Source organism: Drosophila subobscura, chromosome J, assembly GCF_008121235.1.
Source record: "Drosophila subobscura isolate 14011-0131.10 chromosome J, UCBerk_Dsub_1.0, whole genome shotgun sequence".
NCBI lineage: Eukaryota > Metazoa > Arthropoda > Insecta > Diptera > Drosophilidae > Drosophila > Drosophila subobscura.
In genome coordinates this window covers 12,387,396-12,406,677 of record NC_048532.1, presented here as the reverse complement: position 1 = coordinate 12,406,677, position 19,282 = coordinate 12,387,396, and the positions used below count along the sequence as shown (strand labels likewise).

Below are 19,282 nucleotides of genomic sequence, written 5' to 3'. Positions count from 1 at the left end.
AATATGTGGTAATATCTTCTTTTAAAAAGACAAGGATTGATCCACATACATTTAGAAAGCAGTATTATTTTGCATGGTTTACTCATGGGTTAAGTTCGTTTTTTTTCTCAGTATATTTATGTACCAATTTGAAAATGAGAAGGTATTTTCGGAATACGGTCAGGCGGTATATTTAATCGATAAATCCGCGGTCACACTGGTGCATTAATTAAACGCGTGGAAATTGTGCTTAAAACAACAAAATAAATTGAGGAAAATAGTTAAAAACATAGTATGCGATGGCGGCAATCGCATCACTATGAAATTTAACTGTGAAACGTGTTAGTTGGGCTCTTAAATGCAGTTTTAGAAAACGATTTCTTATTAGCGTGTATGAGAAGAGGAAAACAGATACAATGTGAGAAGCAAAATACGTGCAGAGCGTAAGAGCAAGCGAGATGTCGCTAAACGTGTACTGGCAGCGGTCTATATATACATATGCACATGAATATAGTATTTGTGCCAGTGTAGGAGAAGTATAGGGAATTGTACAAAAAATATAGTTTGTTTGCTTGTGGTGTACTTTTTTAAATTACTTTCATAGTGTATATTGCTAATAGATGGTCAAAAAAGTTGCATTTCCATACAGAGTATTGCACCGTTATGGTGTATTAAGTGTTTTGTCACTCAGAAAATGTTAGTTTTTTTTGGCGCTGTGGGTAATGTGAAAAGTTAATAATAGCTGCTTTATAGTTAATATCACTTAACTACTTTTCTTTTGTGTATATGTGGTCTAACATCCGTATGTATGTGTGTATAGATTTTACACATACCGAAATATGTGCGTGCGTGTGTGAGTGTCGACGAAGAGACGGAAAGGCGAAATCGAAATGTACGTACAGCATTTCGGAATGGCCAGGCACAGTAATAATAGGCTAAAGAAAAGAAGCAGTGCAACACAGAAACGAAGAAGAAGCAGGGCAGCTAGCGAACAAAATAAAATAGCCGATAATAGGCAGTTGGCAAGACTCTGCCACACGTCAGAACGGGCACGCTAGCTGTAGTCATCGATGTATGTTTAGCTATCCCGCTCAGACGCACACAATTTGCGTCATCCGTGTATGTGTTTTCCTCATTCGTTTTATCATCTTCTTCTTATGCCATACGGTATTAATAATAATAAAATTGATTAATCAAAGTAGAAACATTTTGTTTTGTGCAGGTACTAAACGTTCGAAACAGCGCCGCGAAATCTTTTGAGTGTTATACATCGAAAATGTTCAAAAGAACTACAAAAAAGTGCCCAAGTGTATGCAAATTGTATTTGTATTGTAAAAAGCAAACGTGAAAAGAGTTTTGTGCGCCAAATACGCAAAAGTTTGAAATCAAAGCTTTCCGTCGAATTAAACAGAGTTGTGAAAAATGAAGTGAGACTCCAATGAACAAAATAAACGGTGAGTAAAGCGCTAATAACTAAGTGTAAGAAATGCGCGCCTTTACCGGAAAAAGTGCTGTGATTAGGAGATAACCTTCCGTGGGCATTGCCAAACAGTATATTCTTGCAATTAATCATAACCTGCACTTGTCATACAGCTCGTTGGTTAAATGCAAATTTGAGCGGTTTAAATATTTGTTGATGCATTTCTATTCACTTTTCGCATACCGTGTCGCCATTTTTGATTTTGTGTTTCTCCCCACGGCAGTGCATATGTCGTGCTCCCTCGCACTCATGAGTGCCTTCATTTGTTTTGCTTTCGATTCTGCTTTGTGCAACGTGAAGCTGGATGTGCCCAAAATAGAGCTCCACAGAGTTGCCAGCCCCGCGCATATGGTTAAAAACATTGAAATTTTCGTCATAATATAGTTGTTTGATTCATATTAAGTGCAAGTGCGACTAGGCCCTTAAAACAAATGTTAAACAGTCACACCTTCAATGCATTTGCCACACAAAATGTATTCCTATTCGTGTATTTCTTGTTTTCGTCGCTTTGACATGCGCATCAGATTGCATGCCCATTTCAACTTGAAATATATTAAAAAACTAAATGAAGTTCAATAATGTAAATAATTGCAAGTCTGTTTTGCACCACAGCCGCCATATTGAAATTGACGTGATCCAATATCCAGAATGTTAGAACAGCGCGACGCGACGTTAGTCGCTTAGATCTTATTCCCTTTTCTTTCATATTATTTTCGTCAATCGTTTTATTGCGTGTTCTCACCGTTTTCACACTCGTACGCCCTGAAGTTAGCCGCAGTCGTATACGAGTGTGTGCGAGTACGAGGGGCTAGGTAGTATGTTTGTCCCGCTTCTGCGCACTGTGACTGTTACTGTGTTCCTCTTTACGCATACGTGATTTTTGCAATTGTTATTTATGTCTTGCGCTCTGTACGCGCGAATTTTCGCCACAAAATGAAAGCAAAAGTTGATAGACGAGTTTTTATGGTGCGCTTATTTTTCCCCTGCGCAGCACAGAACTAATGTACAATTGCGAATTTGAGGAAAGGGAATAGGAAGGCATTCGATAATTCCAAGGGTTGTCACATACCCAGGTTACCCAAGACCGCCACCCAACTCCCGCCAGTTTGTGCCGTTTCGTGGGAGGTCGCCCCGCTTTTTGACCAATTGGTATTTCATTGATGTATTGGAGCATGTTCCGTTGCATTGTCAGGCCAGCCCACATTGCTCAACACTGTCCACATGCAGGCACAATGTTGTTGGCGCCTGAATAATTCAATCCCATGAAATTGATCGATGTTTGCAAATATCCCTGTAATAAATAAACTAAGACGCAAATAGTTGAGAGTACGACTAGCCAGCACCCCCAGAGCAGAGCGGATAGGTGTAGTTTTGTGTAGGTTGGGTGGTCGGCTGTCAATGAAAGTACAGCAGCATGGCAATGTCAATACTTTTATAATGCGCTAGTGCTGGTATTAGTGCAGTCACGTAGGCCAATCAGATAGAGGTGTTTGACTATTCCGGCGGTGATATAGAGACCGCTGCCTATCCCAATTATGTACTATATGTACATATGTATGTACCCATTCGCTTTTCCAGAATAAGCTTTCGTATCTCCTCTTTGTGTTTGTTTTATTTCATCTGGTCGCTGCAGCAGAACCATGGCAACGACAACGCGATGAAAGCACCGCAGCGGTCAGTACATGCATACATACATATGTATGCATTTGATTTGGTATGCGTGTGCGATAAGTTTTCAGCGTGCATTTCATGCACGATTTTACAAGCCGGCTCTCTCGCTCACTCTCACGGTCGGTAAGTTATTTGTAGGTGTGTGTGGGTGTCCGTGTAATTTGTTTATGGCGCGTCTTTCAGTTGATGGCTGTTGTGGCTGGGGTTGGGGTAGGGTTAGCTTTTGCGTATGAACAAGATATGTATGTATGTACGTACATTCATATGCCTATGTGCACAGCTCTGTGGTTGATTTTACCTTCTTCCCAATGATTATTCTGCTGTTAGAATGTGTAAAATTTGTTTCGTTGCTTCTTCACATTTCATTCCCTAGTTAATGTGTGTGTGTGAGCTTGTGTATTTTTAAATAGAGACGTTGTAAGATGCACACACAAACAAATTTGTCTAAAGATTTTTGTTTGCATGTGTGTAACCTAAATCAAAATTTACTGAAGCTACGATTCCCCCCAGTTCCCTTCTTTGAGACGAAATGAGGCTTTCTTAGTTCGGGCATAGACCATTGCTTGCTCGTACTTATTGTGTTAATCGTAACCCAAAATTTAACGGAAATAGAGGGAGGAGGGCAACTGCATTACATATGTATGACTTCGTTGGAGATCTCTCCTAGCTATAAACCATAGAGATTATATAATCGACTTTCAAGCTTCGACTAGTACTTTCGATTCCGGAATTTACATAATTGTATAGTATGTTCAGTATGTACATATGTACAAATGTAGGAAATAAACTGAAAGGTTACATAAGCTCATTGACAGTACTTTCTGAATTCTCTTTTCGTTGATTGTTCTTGCTTCGTTTCGCGTAGCCAATTCGATTGGGGAACAAAATGCGCCTGCCTGGCTCTATTTCAATTAGAAATTATATCTAATGCCAGACAATAGGCGCAAATTGGCACCGAACACACACACATTTGCGGGTTTTAATACGAGTCTGCATGTGTGTGGGTAGAGCCAAGTGCAAGCAGAGAGAAACAACTTGTAATAGATACAAAAGAAAAAAAAAACTAGCAATGAATGCCGCGCCGCGCCGGATGCCAAGGCAAAATTAGTGCATTCACTTTTTGCTTTGCTTTGGCATGCGAATGGCGACGCGAAAGGAGAGCTGGCAATAAATATGAAATTAGAGGAATGGATAGAAAAACATTCCAATGGTATGTGTGTGTATTTGTGCATGGGAGGGGGACCCAGAAGCATTGACAAAGAATAGTTTGAAGGGAAAAGGAATCGGATTTTAAAATCGATTTCAAAATGATTGTTATTGTTATTGCGCGAGTGTTGTGTACTTGATGATCTTCGGCGTACTGCTAGGCTAGAAATAGCAAAACGCAACAAAACGAAATAAACGGGTTTTTGTTCAAGCTATATGAACAAGTGCTGAATGTTGTTGGTTTTTGCATTGCACTGACGACGTCCCTTACTCTTTGCTTTGGCGCTCCTTTCGCCAGTAGTTCTGCTATATGATGCTGCTGCTGCCGCATTCAAGTTTAAAGCAAGTGCAGCAAAGGCGAGGTAGTAGCAGCAGAGGCAACCACGAATCGCGTTCCAAAAGGGAACACGAAAAATCTCGCACAATAGCACGCGCGTGTATTGCTGTTTTCAATGCGCAATGCGCATGCGTGTTTTTGGCGCCCGTTGGCAGCACTATGCATCTGATTTGTTATGTTACATAACGCGATTTCGAATTGCAGTTGGCAATGCCGCGCCTACATCTTAGAGATGGGTGCACATATTATCGATAAGTACCAGAGCTTTCAATTGTTTACTAATGTTTTTCCTTATTTTTAAATTTCAGCAACAACGAAAGAACGTTTATGTAAAATACATTATACCAAACGGATAAGAAGTCGCAACATACAACGACGGACAACGAGATTAACTGGAGATAATAGTGGAGGCAAAGCAGCAACGGAAGAGGCAGAAACGACGACGCTGAAGAATATCAAATCGCGCACAGTTATGGTTGTAATGGCTGACAATGTAATGTGGCACAGTGTTGGACACCGTCTATGCAATTCGAACGCGCACCACCAACCATTACCGTTAGGAGCCAGTCAGCAGCAGGCCAGCAGTGCCATTGCCAGTACCAGTACCAGAGCCGGGGACGAAGAAAGCATTTCTGGTTATGCATTAAGCCCCCAATACTTTGGGGGCACACCGAACCAGCTACAGCTACAGCTCCAGCACCAGCAGCAACATGACTGCCTTGCCAGTGAAGTAGTGTTGTGAAACGACAAAACGCGAACCGAACTCAACTAAGCGAGTAATCTGAACTTAAAGCAGTCCCTCTCTACACAAAAATAAATATAATTTTAGCTAAAAAAGCGATCTAAACGCAACCCAGAACCCAAAAGAATCATGCCCACGCACGACACAGTCTTCGTGGAGCCGGCCGTTAGTAGCAGCAGCGGCGGCAGCGGAAGTGTCAGCAGCACGAGCAGCAGCAGCAGTAGCATCAGCCGGGTCGGGGGTGGGCCTCCGCACATTGTCATCGATGGCAGTAGCCTGTCCACGCAGGCGCAGCTGCAGCGCATTATGCACCGTCGAATGTCGATTAGCACACGCCAGATACTCAGCGCCAGCCAAAGTCTGTCCCAGCCTCCACCCTCCACTCAGAAATACGCCGTGCGTACCACAGCCGCGGGGGCCGCATCGGGAGCAGGCGGTTCTACGCAGGAGCTGATCAATCCCCAGATCTATAAGATTGTGACCACTGACGGTAGCACCAGCAACGTCATTATCGATGCCGGAGCTGCTGCCCCGCCACACAACTCTAAGCTGCTTCTCAGCAATCTCACGGTCCTGTCCAAGCAGGCGCCTGGGACGCCTGGCACCCAGCAGCAGCACCAGCTCAATTATATGGGCGCCAAGAATTTGCCGTATGTCACGGCCTCGCCCGCAAAGGGACTGCAACAGCAGCAACAGCAGCCCCAGAAATTCGGCAGCATCAGTGCGTTTAAGGCGCAACAGCAGCAGCAGCAGAACCAGCAGCAGGCCACCTTGCAGAAGGTTACCCTGGGATCCCGGGTGGCCACCCGCCTGCAGTCGTATGTCCCAGTTAGCCAGCACTCGGCGAATCCGCCTCAGATAATTGTTCAGCCGGCGCAGCCCAAGTATGTGAATGCCACGGCGACGACTGTGGCAAATGCAGCGCTCCTGAAGAAGGCCAATCAGAAGATCACGTTCAAGAGCATGGGCAACATGCTGCAGCAACAGCAACAACAGCAGCAGCAACAGCAACAACAATTGCAGGCACAACAGCTGAAGAACTTCATTTCGCTCCACCAGCAGCAGCAGCAACAACAGCAGCAGCAGCAGTCCTACAAGGCAGGAACCAAGACAAAGTTTGTGAAACAGTCAACGTCCCTGTCTATAGCTGCCCTACCGCAGCAGCAGCAGCATCCGCAGCCGCAGCACCAAGCGAGCTATGCCAAACAGGGAATGTCACTGTCGACGCCAACGAAGGTCACAAAACTGAACAGCAAGTATGTGCAGCAGCAGATAAGTTTGCCGCAGGGTACACAGCTGCAGCACAAAACATCAGCGACCAATACCACGGCCGCCGGATATCTGCTGCAGCAGCAACAGCAGGGGCAGGGCCTGGGTACGGGACTAACGACCACTGCTGGCACCATAAAGTTTGTCAACTCCCATGGGACCGTCATCCAGCAGCATCCCCAGCAGCATCAATTGCAGGCGCTGCAGAAGCGAACCCACTACAACAGCAGTGGCAGCAGCGACAACGAGCAACACTTGGACAGGACTTCGTCCTCGCTGGTCACCGACGACGTGGTGATTGTCAATGGCACCCAGATGACGGACGAGCTCTCGGCTCGCATTCTGCAGAGCATGGCCCAGAAGTCCTACAGCCAGCAGCAGCAGCGCTTTCATCAGACGCCTGGTAGTGGCAGTGGCAGCACCCAAATGCCTCCACCCACCCAAATAATATATAGCAGTAGCAGCAGCAACAACAGCAGCAGCAATGGAGGTGTGGTGACAGTGGCGAACAGTACAGCATCCCCGTCGGGTGGAGCCAATCCAGCTGGAAATCTACTGCTGACGCACTTCCAGACATCTGCGAAGGTTACGTCGCCCTCGTTTCTAACTGTGGGGGCGAATCCTCCCGTCAGTCTAGCTAGCACACCTTCTGTTAGCATATCGTCGCATGGATTTGCAAGCGGCAGTGCTGCCATCTCCTCATACATGTCATCTGCAACGGCGGCGAGACGTCAGTCCGTGAGTGCGCCCAGCAGTCGGGCAGCTTCCCTGGAGCGAAAGCAGCAGCAGCAGCACCACCAACAACAACAACACGATGCAGCGATAGGCAGTGCGCGCAAAGCACCCACTGTAATCGAGTATTACAACAAGCTTGGGTAATTTACTTTTTTGTTAATTAATTATAAAGATTTATAAAATTATGCATGTACACTATAAATCCCTGCTTATGGTTCCCAATTGTAAATGCAAATTTTTTGATTAGTACAATTGGGAAGTCGATAGAAACTATCGCGATATGGCGATACATATCAATGTTTCTCGATGCACTCATCGATAACTGTCAAAATTCAAATGTCAGGGTCTAATAGTAAATATTTATATTCTGCTTTGCAGCACCGGCAACAGCAGCATAATTACTAGCAGCAGTAGCAGCAATAATCAATTGGGAAGCAATCAAATTGGAAGTACAATGAGCAAAGCTGGAAGCACAATAGGTCAAATTATAGGAAACTTTAATGGCAGTAATCGCACCAGCAATGGACCATCGACCATCACAGCAATGAATATTCCAGCGTCGCCTGTTCATGTACAGCCCGTTAGTGCCACAAGTGTCTCTGAAGAGGGGGCATCGCCCTCACCATCGTCCTCGCCTGCGGCAGCAATGAAGGCCACTCCTCCAAACCTGCAACAGCCGCAGCATCAGCAACCGCAATTGGGTCCGAACCAGGATGAGGATCTGTTCATTGAGGAGGTGCGTCCAGTGCCCGTGCAGACCCAGGATCTGCGTTTGCAGCAGGTGCATGCCATCACACAGGATCATACCTACGCCTCGCAACAGCAGCTGCCACAGCCACAGCAACAGGCGCAGGCGGCGGCAAATACAGCGGCAACAACTGGTTCGGGATCGGCACAACCGCAGCAATGGTCGCTGGGCGGCATTGGAGCGACAGTGGCCGGTGGGGCAGCCGCACCTACACCCACAGCCGGCGGTTATGGCACTTATGGCGCCTATGGTCAGCAGAGTGAGTATAAGCTACGAAGATATTTTCGAAGAAGATTATGTTTATACTCGAATCGTTTGCAGTTGCTCGCCATGTTCACGCCACGGACGATGATGCACACTCGGCCATCAGCAGCAGTTCTCGCTTGGGATTGGGATTGGCCGGCATCGACATGGATCCGGGCGAGGAGACGGAGACAGCGCCCGAGGCTGAGGCTGAGGATGATTCCGTCACGCGCTGCATTTGTGATTTGACCCTCGATGATGGCTACATGATCTGCTGCGACAAGTGCTCGTAAGTTGCATAAATTTCCGTTTCAGAAATCACATAACAACCTTAACCGATGTCTTCTAGGGTATGGCAACATGTGGACTGCATGGGCATCGATCGCTTGAACATTCCCGAGTTCTACAAGTGCGAGTTGTGTGAGCCGCGTGCCGTCGATAAGGCCAGGGCCAGGGCATTGCAACGCCAGAAGCGCCGAGAGCAGATGCTGTTGGTGGCAACGCAGGCGGCAAACGGAGCTGCCGCCATTGCAGCGGGTACTGCAGTGGCTGGTGGCATGACTGGAGTAGGAGGATTACTTTCCGCTGGAGCTGGAGCTGGTCTTGCCATTTCGGAGGACAACCAGCAGCAACATCGTCTGACATCGGGTCTGAATGGAGGATATGCCACGGGCACCGGCATGTCGAAAAAGTCCAAAAAAACCAAAGATGGCACCACGGGATCAGCTACGCTCAAGAAAAACAAAAAGAGCGGTGGAGGCGGCGCTGGGGGTGACAAAAACAGCAGCCTCAATCCCAGTGGCGGCGGCGGGAAGCCCAGCAAGAAGAGCAGCAAACGCAAGTCCAAGTCAGGCGGCGATGGAGCTGGAGGAAGCGGCAGCAGTCCCGCTCTGACAGCGGCCGAGAAGCATGCCGCCAATCTGCGGTTGTGGATCGAGAACTACGAGTACGCGGTGACCAATCACTACTCTCCAGAGCTGCGGGCTCGCCTGCATGCCATACAGAAACAGCCGAGCCTGCTGCAGAGCATCCAGAACACGGAGAACAAGGCCCTGCGACAAATCCAGATCTCGAGTGCCGCCAACGAGCTGGAGCAGCGGGCCCAGCTCATACCCTATGCGGGGGCCAAGGTGCTCATCAGCAGCGTCGACCTCTCCCCGCACGCGCCCATCCACGAGCTGCGCGGCAAGTACATGCTCACCACCCAGTTCCGAACCCAGAATCCCACCGTCAACATGAACACACCGCCGCCCAGTAACTACCTAAACAGCTTCAAGGCCCACAAGACGCCTGGACAGTTTGTGTTCTTCTACCAGCTACCCGGCGTGGAGGCTCCCATGCAGACGCTGCGCCCGGACGGAAGCGCACCGCATGAGCAGCAGCAACCGCCCGCCTATCTCAAGGGCCCGGAGGTGTGCGTGGATACGCGCACATACGGCAACGATGCTCGCTTCGTTCGTAGATCGTGCCGACCCAATGCGGAATTGCAGCACTATTTCGAAAAGGGAACGCTCCACCTGTACATTGTGGCACTGACGCACATCCGAGCTCAGACGGAGATCACGGTGCGTCACGAGCCGCACGATTTGGCTGCCGTGGAGCACAAGAAGTCCCATGCCGCTGTCATACAACCGACGAGCACGCGCTGCGCCTGTGACTTGGGAACCGATTGCCTTTTTGCACTGCCACTGGCCGTGCAGCAGCAACTGCAAGCGCCGCCGACTCAGCCACGGAGCAGTCATCGCAACAAGGCCTCAGCTGCAGTGGCGGCCAACAGTGCAGCAGCCATTCAACTGATGATGGGCCTGGGAGTGAGCACTGGTGCAGGAGTTACAGGAGTTGCAGGGCCCAGTGCCAGAAACCGTTCCACCTCGTCCAGTGGGGAGAGTAGCCACATGGGGCTCAACAGTCCGCAGCTGAGCCAACTGAATATTGGCTTTAAGCCATCTCCTGCTGCTGCCTGCACCCAGAACACGCCGCCTGTTGCTGCCGTCCTGTGCAGCAACAGCGGAGGCAGCAACAGCAGCAACAACTCCTGCTCGGTGTCCATGTCCAGTGTGTTGCACGACTCGGGCATCTGCACCTCGTCTTCATCGCCATCGGTCTCCATTCCATCTCCGACGCCCATCCAGCTGCAGTCACCAACACTGCAGCAGCAGCATCAACAGTCACATATACAGATTGGAGCACCGCCTGCTCAGCTGTCCCTGCTGCAACGAAGTCCAACACAGCAGCAGCAACAGATACTTGCTTCGCTGCCCACGCCCATGTTACTGTCGCCTCAGTTGCAGGTGGTTGCATCGCCTCAGCAGCAGCAGCAGCAGCAATTGCAGCAAGTTGTACTACCACCAACACCACAGAAGTCATCGCTGTTGCAGCAGCCACAGCAGCATCTGCCACAGGAGCCTCTGGCTGTTATAGCAGCTGCTGCGGCTGCCCAGCGACCCATGGCCACCTATTTTGTTCAGCAGCAGCAACAACAATCTCCGCAACGGCATGTAGTACAGAAACTTGTGTCACCGCAACATCAAATGCCGCAGCAGCAGCAACAGCAGCAAGTGCAACAAACGTTTCTTAAACAGCAACAGAGACAGCAGCAGCAGCAACAGCAACAGCAAATGGCTGATGAAGCTCGAATGGCAGTTAGTGCACTGCAAACATTGCATGCCGCACCCACTTCACATATTGTAACGCCAATTAAAGTGATAGCACCACAGCAGCAGCAGCAGCAGCAGCAACATCATCAAATGCCGCCACAGACTCTCTTACAACAGCAGCAGCTGAATCAGCATCAACAACAATTGCAACAGCAGCAACAGCAGCACCAACAACAGTCACAGCAGCAGCAGCAGTCACCGCAACAGCCACAACAACAGGTCATCTATTCGACTATTCAGGTGACTCCACCAACCAAAGTACTCACTGTGAAGAGCGTTCCGACGGCTGCCAACAACATAAGTATCTCTACTCCTTCGCCTGCTCCAGTGACTGGCACAAGGAAAACGCCCATCAGGCAGCAACAACAGCAAGTAGCAGCACCAGCTGCAGTTGCAGAAACATCGCCGACAGTTGAATCGAAGGAAGACGACGGACCCAGTGACACGCCGCCTCCACGCACGGCGGCCAAGGATGGCAAGAAGCCATCGCGTGAGGACCGCAAGCTGGCGGCCATCATACGAGCCATTGATAACATGGAAAAGCGGGAGGCACGGGGTAAAAAGGAGACTCGTCAAAGCGGTGGCAAGCGGCAGGCGAGCAACTCACCTGCCTCGCCATGTGGCAAGCGGCGTAGGTCCATCTCCATCAGCGAAGATGCCGAGACTCCAACGGGCATCAACTCGGGTGTAACGCCGCAGCGCAGGAACCGACGGAAGCGTAATGTCAGTCGCAGCTACAACAACAACAACGGAGGACTGAACAACAAGCGCAGGAAGAGTGTCCTCTTGGAGTCCGATTGCGACTCGCATGCGCTGACCAACTCGGAGTCCGAGGATCACGTGCAGCAGCAGCAGCATCCACACCATCAGACAGTGGATCAGGCGGCTGGCCTACTTTTGTCTTTGGCACACAACACATCCGCGGCCAGCGATTCTTTCAAGTCGCCTACTCCACAGTCGCAGTCGCAGCAGGGCACTCCGGCATCCGTGAGCAGTGCTTGTCTGCTGATTGAGGCCGCCATGGGACCGCTGGAGCAGCCGCTGCAGTCGCCGGCAGCCATGTCCTCGCCCGCCTCCATGGGGGAATTCAAGTACCCGCCAGGCGGTGCCAAGACCAAGAAGACACTCATGTCCAGCTGGTTCCAGCAGGCGGAACAGTGTGAATCGCAGCAGTCCGGGTTGGACAGCCTTGTCCAGGCGGCAATGTGTGAGATCAATGGCGAGAGAGAACAACTGCAGCAGCAGGTTCAATCTTCACCAGCGCCAGCTCTCCAAAAGGTGGAGCAGTTCATCCACCAGGCGGAATCGACCACATCCGCAGCCATACAGGCGACACCTAGGGAGCAGCTTCACCTCCCCCTGCAGAATAATTCGTCGGTGAAGAAGCGCTGGCTGCGTCAGGCCATTAGCGAGGAGACAACCCCAGATCCAGAGGAGGGACTCCAGCAGCAGCAATCGCCTGCTGCCGCCACGACCGCACCCCAAATGCACGTGATCTCACCGCTGTCCAATGGATTCAGTACGCCGCTGAAGAAGCGTCGTTTGGTGATCAGCAACGGAGCCACAGCCGCAGGCAATGTGGAGACGGATGAGCCGCATATCGATGTGATTGGTGATGCCAAGGATGTCGATGCCATGGAAGAGGTGGATGTTATTGTGCCGCTGAAGGTGGAGACGGAAACAGAGCTGTTGGATGTGCACAACCATAATCACAGACACAACCATCACCTGCATCACCAGGAGCAAGACGATGATGTGGACATATTGCGTTCGCCCAGTCCTGGTGCACAGCAAATCGTAGCCGAAGACAATCTGGTCAAGATCGAGCCTGAGGACACCAGTGCAGCGGCAGATGATGTTAAGATCGATGTGGAGCGTGAGGAGAGTCAGGCCTGTGACAAGTTCGAGGAGATGGTGAAGGTGAAGCGCGAGGAGGAGGAACGTGAGGAAAGGGAACTTCGCGAGAAGCAGCGGCAGCCCCAGGAACAGTCACAGCCACAGCTCCAGCAACAAGAAGAGCCTAAACTCGAGACTAAGGTGGAGGCTCCGAAAGTTGACGCACCACCAAAGGTGGTCAAGCCAGAGACGGAGGCACCCAAGTTGGAGCAACTAAAAGCTGAGCCCAAGCCGGGAGAGTCTCTACTGCGCAGTACAGCCATAACCACAGCGGTCGCACAAGCACCAGCATCAGGAGGATCCAGCAATTCCCGTCCGCAAACTGTTAAGGCGAAGGAGGATCTGCCAAAGAAACCAAAACAGGAGCCGCCTACACCACCTTCAACGTTACAGCCTCAGCAGCCCTCAAAGCAAGCAGAAGTGGCCGTGACCATATTGCCGACCGTTGCATCAGCAGCAGCATCAGCGGCAGCAATTCCCACACCAATAGCTGCCCCGGCAGTGCCAGCTGTAACTGCATCGAACAGCAGCACAAAAAGTCTCACCGAAATCGATATCCAGGAACGTTTGCTGTCCTTCCATGAGCAGAACATTTCCTATTTGCAGTCAAGGAATAAGAAGGCGGCAGCAGCCGCTGCAGCAGCTGCGGTGGCAGTGGCAGTGGCATCATCATCATCGACAACGTCCAGCAACAAGAGCAGCAGCGGCAGCGGGTCGGAGACCAAGAAGTCATCATCCAAGGAAAAGGATGAGAAGCGCGAGAAGGACAAACAGCCGAAGAAGTCCAAAAAGGAGAAGAAAAAGTCTAAGGATAAGGATAAGGATAAGCAGAAGGCTGCAGCCACTCACCCGGGAGCGCATGTAGCTGTTGAACAAAAGAAGAAACAGCAGCCGCAGGCATCCCCACGTCCGGATTCCAAAGCCTCCCCAGCTATTGCTCCAGTTGTTGCTCCAGCTACAGCAGCAGCAGCAGCTCCCAATCTTCCGGTGGCCACAGCCAATGGAAAGACAAAGCACATCCCACACACACCCAACAACAGTGTGGAGCAGCAGCAGCAGCAACAGATGCGTCGTCGCACCATGTCCATGTGCGTGACACCAGTCACCCCGGCTCTGGCAGCGCTTCCCCTTCATTGCTGACTCCGGCTCCGACCAAGAAACGCCAGACTAACTTTGAGCAGGAGCTGACCAAACCGAACAGCCAGATCCTTAGCAGCAGCATTCTGCTGAACAGCAGCAAGGCACAGGGCACTCCCACGGCTACAGCCATAGCCACAGCCGCTCCGATAGTCGTGCAACAGCAGCAACACCGGAAGGAGAACAATCACCATGAGGCTAATCCCGGTGGTGGTCCAATGAGCCGGCCTGCGGCCTTCGCCAGTGGAAAGCTGCCAAATATCAGCCGCAGGCGGGAGTCCATGTGCGGGAGTCGTCAGCAGCAGCAGGCGCTCTTACAGGCAGCACTCTTGATCAAGAAGGAAAAGAAGGAGAAGAAGTCGAAGAAGAAGGATCGAGAGAAGCGAAAGGCGGAGAAGCAAAAGAGCAAGGATAAGGAGCGCGAAAAGGAAAAGGAGAAGGAAAAGGAAGGCAAGCTAAAGGTCAACAATAACATGCAACAGAAGCCAGCCACTCCAACTGCAACTCCAATTCCGATTCCCACTGTGCACTCACACGTTGCTCCAACTCCAACGCCGACGCCAAAGGCTGCCCCCATTCCAGTATTGATTACGCAGCCCAATCCAGCACCCAAAACCCCACAGGAATTGGCTTCCAAAATGCAGCTCCCCTATTACCCCTCCATCTACGGCAAGGCCCAAGAGCCGCCACCAGCCTGCAGCAACAGCAGTAGCAGCATGCCCAGCCTGGCCGAGTACCTGGCCTCCACGAAATCAAAGTCGGCAACCACACCTACGCCCACGCCCATGCCCATGCCTGCGCCAGGGTTTCCCAGCCTGGCTGTGGTGAAGCCTAGTCCAGGAGCAGCAGTCACGCCTGTCTTGTGCGCCAGTCCCGTCGTTACTTCGCTGGATATGCCGCCGCCAGCCACTACGCACCTGAAGATATACACGCGCACCGCCAATTGTGATCCTCGCCTGAACCCCATGCTTACGCAGCCGGAGCCCGCGCCCATGCCCAAGCGTAAGCTCTCAATCAGCGAGTATCGCATGCGGCATCGTCCGTCGGTGGATACGCCCAGTCCCACCACTCCAACAACGCCCACCTCCATTAATCTTGGGTTTGCACAGCCGCAGACAATCAATAGGGGCGCGCTGCAGTCGCCGGATCGTTTCCAGGCAGCCATGCGCGAGCGCCGAAACTCTATCAGTGTACAGCAGCATCAGCATCAAAACAACATCAGCAGCGGCCTTAACACCAACAACACCCCCAGCAAGGGAAGTTCCAGTGTGACTGGAACTGCGATTAATACTGGCAGCAGCAGCCTCAAGAATCTACAGCAAGTGCCAGGCGTTGGCATCTCGGGTGGAGGACCGATTAAGAAGCTACCGTCCGCTGACACTACTTTGAGCAATGTAAACATAATGCTGAGCACGGCTCAGAAGCTAAACATGTTCGATGGTAAGCTCAAGATGGAACCGAGGGCGAATCCTGCTGGCACCTCTACCAAATATCAGCTTATCCCTGGCGCAGGAGGACACTTCAATGCGGCACCCACGCTGCTCGAGCAGCAGCAGGAGAAGATTAGCGAACGCTCACGCTTCATGCAGCGGACCATTTCCTGCGACTCGCGGGTGATTGAGCGGAGGGGCGCCGCTGGTGGCCCGATATCTGCAAAGGTCAATGAGAAGGTGACTGGCAGCGGGAGGTAGGCTGGATGGCATCTGAAACGACGGGTAAGTGTGGCTACTGAGATTTTCAAAAAGGAACGAGCATTTAAACTACATTTAATCCACAGAAAAGCGTAAGAAACAATCGACCTAAAACGGAAATCAAGAAACTCCAATAAGAACAACGATCATGAGAAATTGCTGACGAAATCAAATCATTTTCCACGTTACAGACTCGCTTTTCTTACACACACCAACAATAAAAAAACTCACTTTTTTCAATTCAGAAAATCAAAGAACAAGATCCAATACAATCCAACTCAATGTAAATAATCAATCGGAATAGCTTGCAAAGCAAACAAAAACAAACACAAAACAAAACAAGAAATGAAAAGAAACGTAACTAGAAGAAACACTTTTTGATACACTAATTAGTTAATTAATAGTCTCGTTTTTTGTCACAGCAAAGAAGCCAATTCTATTACTTATCGAGAAAGAAACCAACAACCTACTATATACGATATATATATAGCCCTATATAAAGATACTATATACGAATTAACTTACTTAGAATGTAGTGTAGCAGATTAGGCGGCGAAAACTGAAGTTATTTGAGACGTTAGGGAGACCCTTCTGGCATCGTTTCGTTATTAAATATGTATTCTAGACCCTAAGTTGACTCAAATCAAGAGACGAGTTTCGATAAACCCATAGCGGAAGCAGGAGAGCCTAAAGCTGCGAGCGAGCAAGTGGAGGGTGGAGATTCTCCCATTCTATTTGATTAAATTTCATTTTACCCATGGAATTACGTTTAATTTTACTAATAAACAAAAACGAAATATCAGCTATTAAAACATTTTAACATCATATTTACCCGATACCGATACCCGAACACACACTGAACAGAACAGAAGAGAACATAACAAAGAAACACCCAGAAAAAGCAAATGTAAATAATAATTTTAAACAAACACTCAAACAACAAAACAGAGAGAATAAAAAATGCAAACCAATCTGTTATCGACAAGATACACATACAAACGTAAATAATGTTAAATATCTGTATATACCATAGAATATATGTACATCTTGATCATATTATAAGCGAGGATATGACGACGTACCGTGTATCGCACCGCATATTATAAACAAGTTATACAGTACAGCGTAAGTTCAACATTGAAAAAGAGTACAAAGCGAGGTTCGATTGAGCGAACGAACCGCGATGACAACGTGTATATACAGGCAACAGCTGATCAACAAGTTTCCGAAGCCATTTACATATTTTGAATTAGACTTTTTTTTTAACTTTTGAAATTCTAACACTACTACCAAGTAAAATTATTCCTAAAGGTTAAACGTCATTTGTTCTAACAAAAATATGTTTAGTTTTTATGAACAATTTGTATCCAAAGTAAATTAGCAGAAAGTAATTTATGGTTGTGCGCCATAAGGATATAAATCGAAATCAATTCTGATCTATGCTTACCAACGGATGTGTCTCATGATTTTCTTATATTTTCTAATCACTTTAACACTCTTTGATACATGCTTTGCTGTAGCATTTTCATTTACATTTATTTTATTACTTTTTGAATTAAACAAAACGCACACTACGAAAACTTTTAAATGGCAATGGCAAACATTTGGCAATGTACAATGTACAATTAATTAACTTAACTTACTTTGACCCTGTGAATACATTTTTTGTTCATAAGATTTGTATAGATTTTGTAACCGTTTAAAGGCAAAATACAAAATTATATTAAGAGCGAAAGGTTCTTTCTTACCAATCTGTTTTACAGACAAAGTGAAAGAAACTTACATACACATACCTTAAAAACTGTACATACGAATAAGAGGAGTGATCGTACACTTACCACTTAAGAGGATGGACAACTACAGTCTAGTTTCGTTTTAACTTCTGTAAATATATAGATGATAGGTTTAGGATACATAACCGAAATGTGCTAAGCCGATTTTATAAAACGTATGTTGTTGATTTTTTAAGCGCTGTACCATAGAAAGAAACCATATAAAAAGGATGGTTGTAGATGTGGCCATCTACATATTGATAGGGGAAGAGTTCGTAATTAGTTTTCGTAATGAAATTTTTGATAGTTCTAGCATAAGGAACAAACAAAATTATTTATGACCTTTTTGAATGAAAACAAAAACCTATTCGTAATCATTTTTACTTTACCTTTACATTCTTTGTAAGTGCGAATTTGAATTGTAAACATAAGCGGTAAGCCTAGGGGTTTTAGCCATAAGTGAACCTTGGTTTAACTGATTGTAAATTAATACGTTAATTGTTTACTAAACACAACACAACACACACACAATCACGCAACAGAAGTCGCCAAACAGGCTTCGACTGTAAAATACATTACAAAAGAATTCGTAAGATTCTTTAACAATAAACAAACACAAAACCAGAAAAACACAAATAAAATGAAAATAAAATAAAAACATCTCAAATTTTGTTTCATTTTGAGGGATTAATCGTCTTGTCCAATCGGTCGAGCACAAAAAACATGCCAGGCGCAGATCGGCTGAAAAATAAAAATATTTTATTATTTATTTTTATTTATTTATTTATGCGTGTACGATTTCCAGCGCTCCATGCGGTGTGCTCCATTGTTTATGTGATTATTTGCTGAATTGAATATGTGTGTTTGTTGTATGTTTTTAGAACTATGTATATTCTCTTCCTGCCTGCCGTCGTACGACTGGCGATCTACTAGGTGGTGGGCACGCAAATGAGTGACCACGCGGAATGACACAAGCGTGTCATGGTCACTGTGCGTTAGCCACCCTGGGAAGATATCACAATGGCAAGGATGCCATAAATACACTGACTTTGATTACAGAAATTGTGAGTATGTCAGCGGTAGGCATCGATTATAATTGATGGGCAATCTTGTGTATGTTTACTTACTCCACAGTTTTCTAATTAAAGGCTTCCTGCAAGGGAATTCTCTGCGCGAATTCGGTGGAAATGCTGCTGGGCCACGATTGGACTCTGTCAAGCAGCAGAAGCTGAACCTCGGATTCGCGAAAAATACACGACGACTCGGCAATATCAAAGATTCTGAGGATGTGGATAAGGATGCGTCAAGTGTAGAAGCTCGATGCGCTGGCCTTGACCTATGTGCCTGTGCCTTCCATAGATCTGGCCCAGATGGTAACTGAGAGCAACGAATCATATTTACAATAATTGCCGCACTATAGTGTCGATATTGTAAAGCGATGCGCATAGAAGGTAAAGTGTATATTGATTTTGCCAGCAATTATCTTTTTACATGTTCCTGTTTGGTGTTTTTCAGAAAATCTAAACCGTTTCCGCCATCATGGAGCTGGAGGATGAGGATCGTTCGAGTCTCTGGCAGGTCTCCGATACATAGATGGCCAATAGGGCCCGATTTACCAACATTGGCCCAACTTGGAGGTGTATGAAGAGTGAATGCCCGGCAATGCCACCTTCTGCCCGCAGGCGAGCGACTCCTGAGAACAGGATTACAAGTTCTCCA

General features: G+C 48.0%; 1 protein-coding gene and 1 long non-coding RNA gene across 2 annotated transcripts; one reads left to right on the top strand and one right to left on the bottom strand.

Annotated features, from left to right (window-relative positions):
* The first annotated feature begins 167 nt into the window (after nucleotides 1-167).
* LOC117895483 lies at nucleotides 168-16,598 on the top strand. The gene is given in 9 exon segments (XM_034803166.1): nucleotides 168-320; nucleotides 1,202-1,433; nucleotides 4,680-4,682; nucleotides 4,982-7,559; nucleotides 7,798-8,426; nucleotides 8,489-8,699; nucleotides 8,760-14,100; nucleotides 14,103-15,815; nucleotides 15,878-16,598. Coding segments are annotated over 5 exon segments (9,885 nt in total). The 5' UTR covers nucleotides 168-320; nucleotides 1,202-1,433; nucleotides 4,680-4,682; nucleotides 4,982-5,544; the 3' UTR covers nucleotides 15,792-15,815; nucleotides 15,878-16,598.
* LOC117895541 lies at nucleotides 1,288-1,876 on the bottom strand. Its single transcript, XR_004648936.1, has 2 exons — nucleotides 1,643-1,876; nucleotides 1,288-1,572 (listed from the first exon to the last, which is right to left on the bottom strand). It is a non-coding gene; the product is annotated as an uncharacterized LOC117895541 (long non-coding RNA).
* Nucleotides 16,599-19,282: the final 2,684 nt, after the last annotated feature.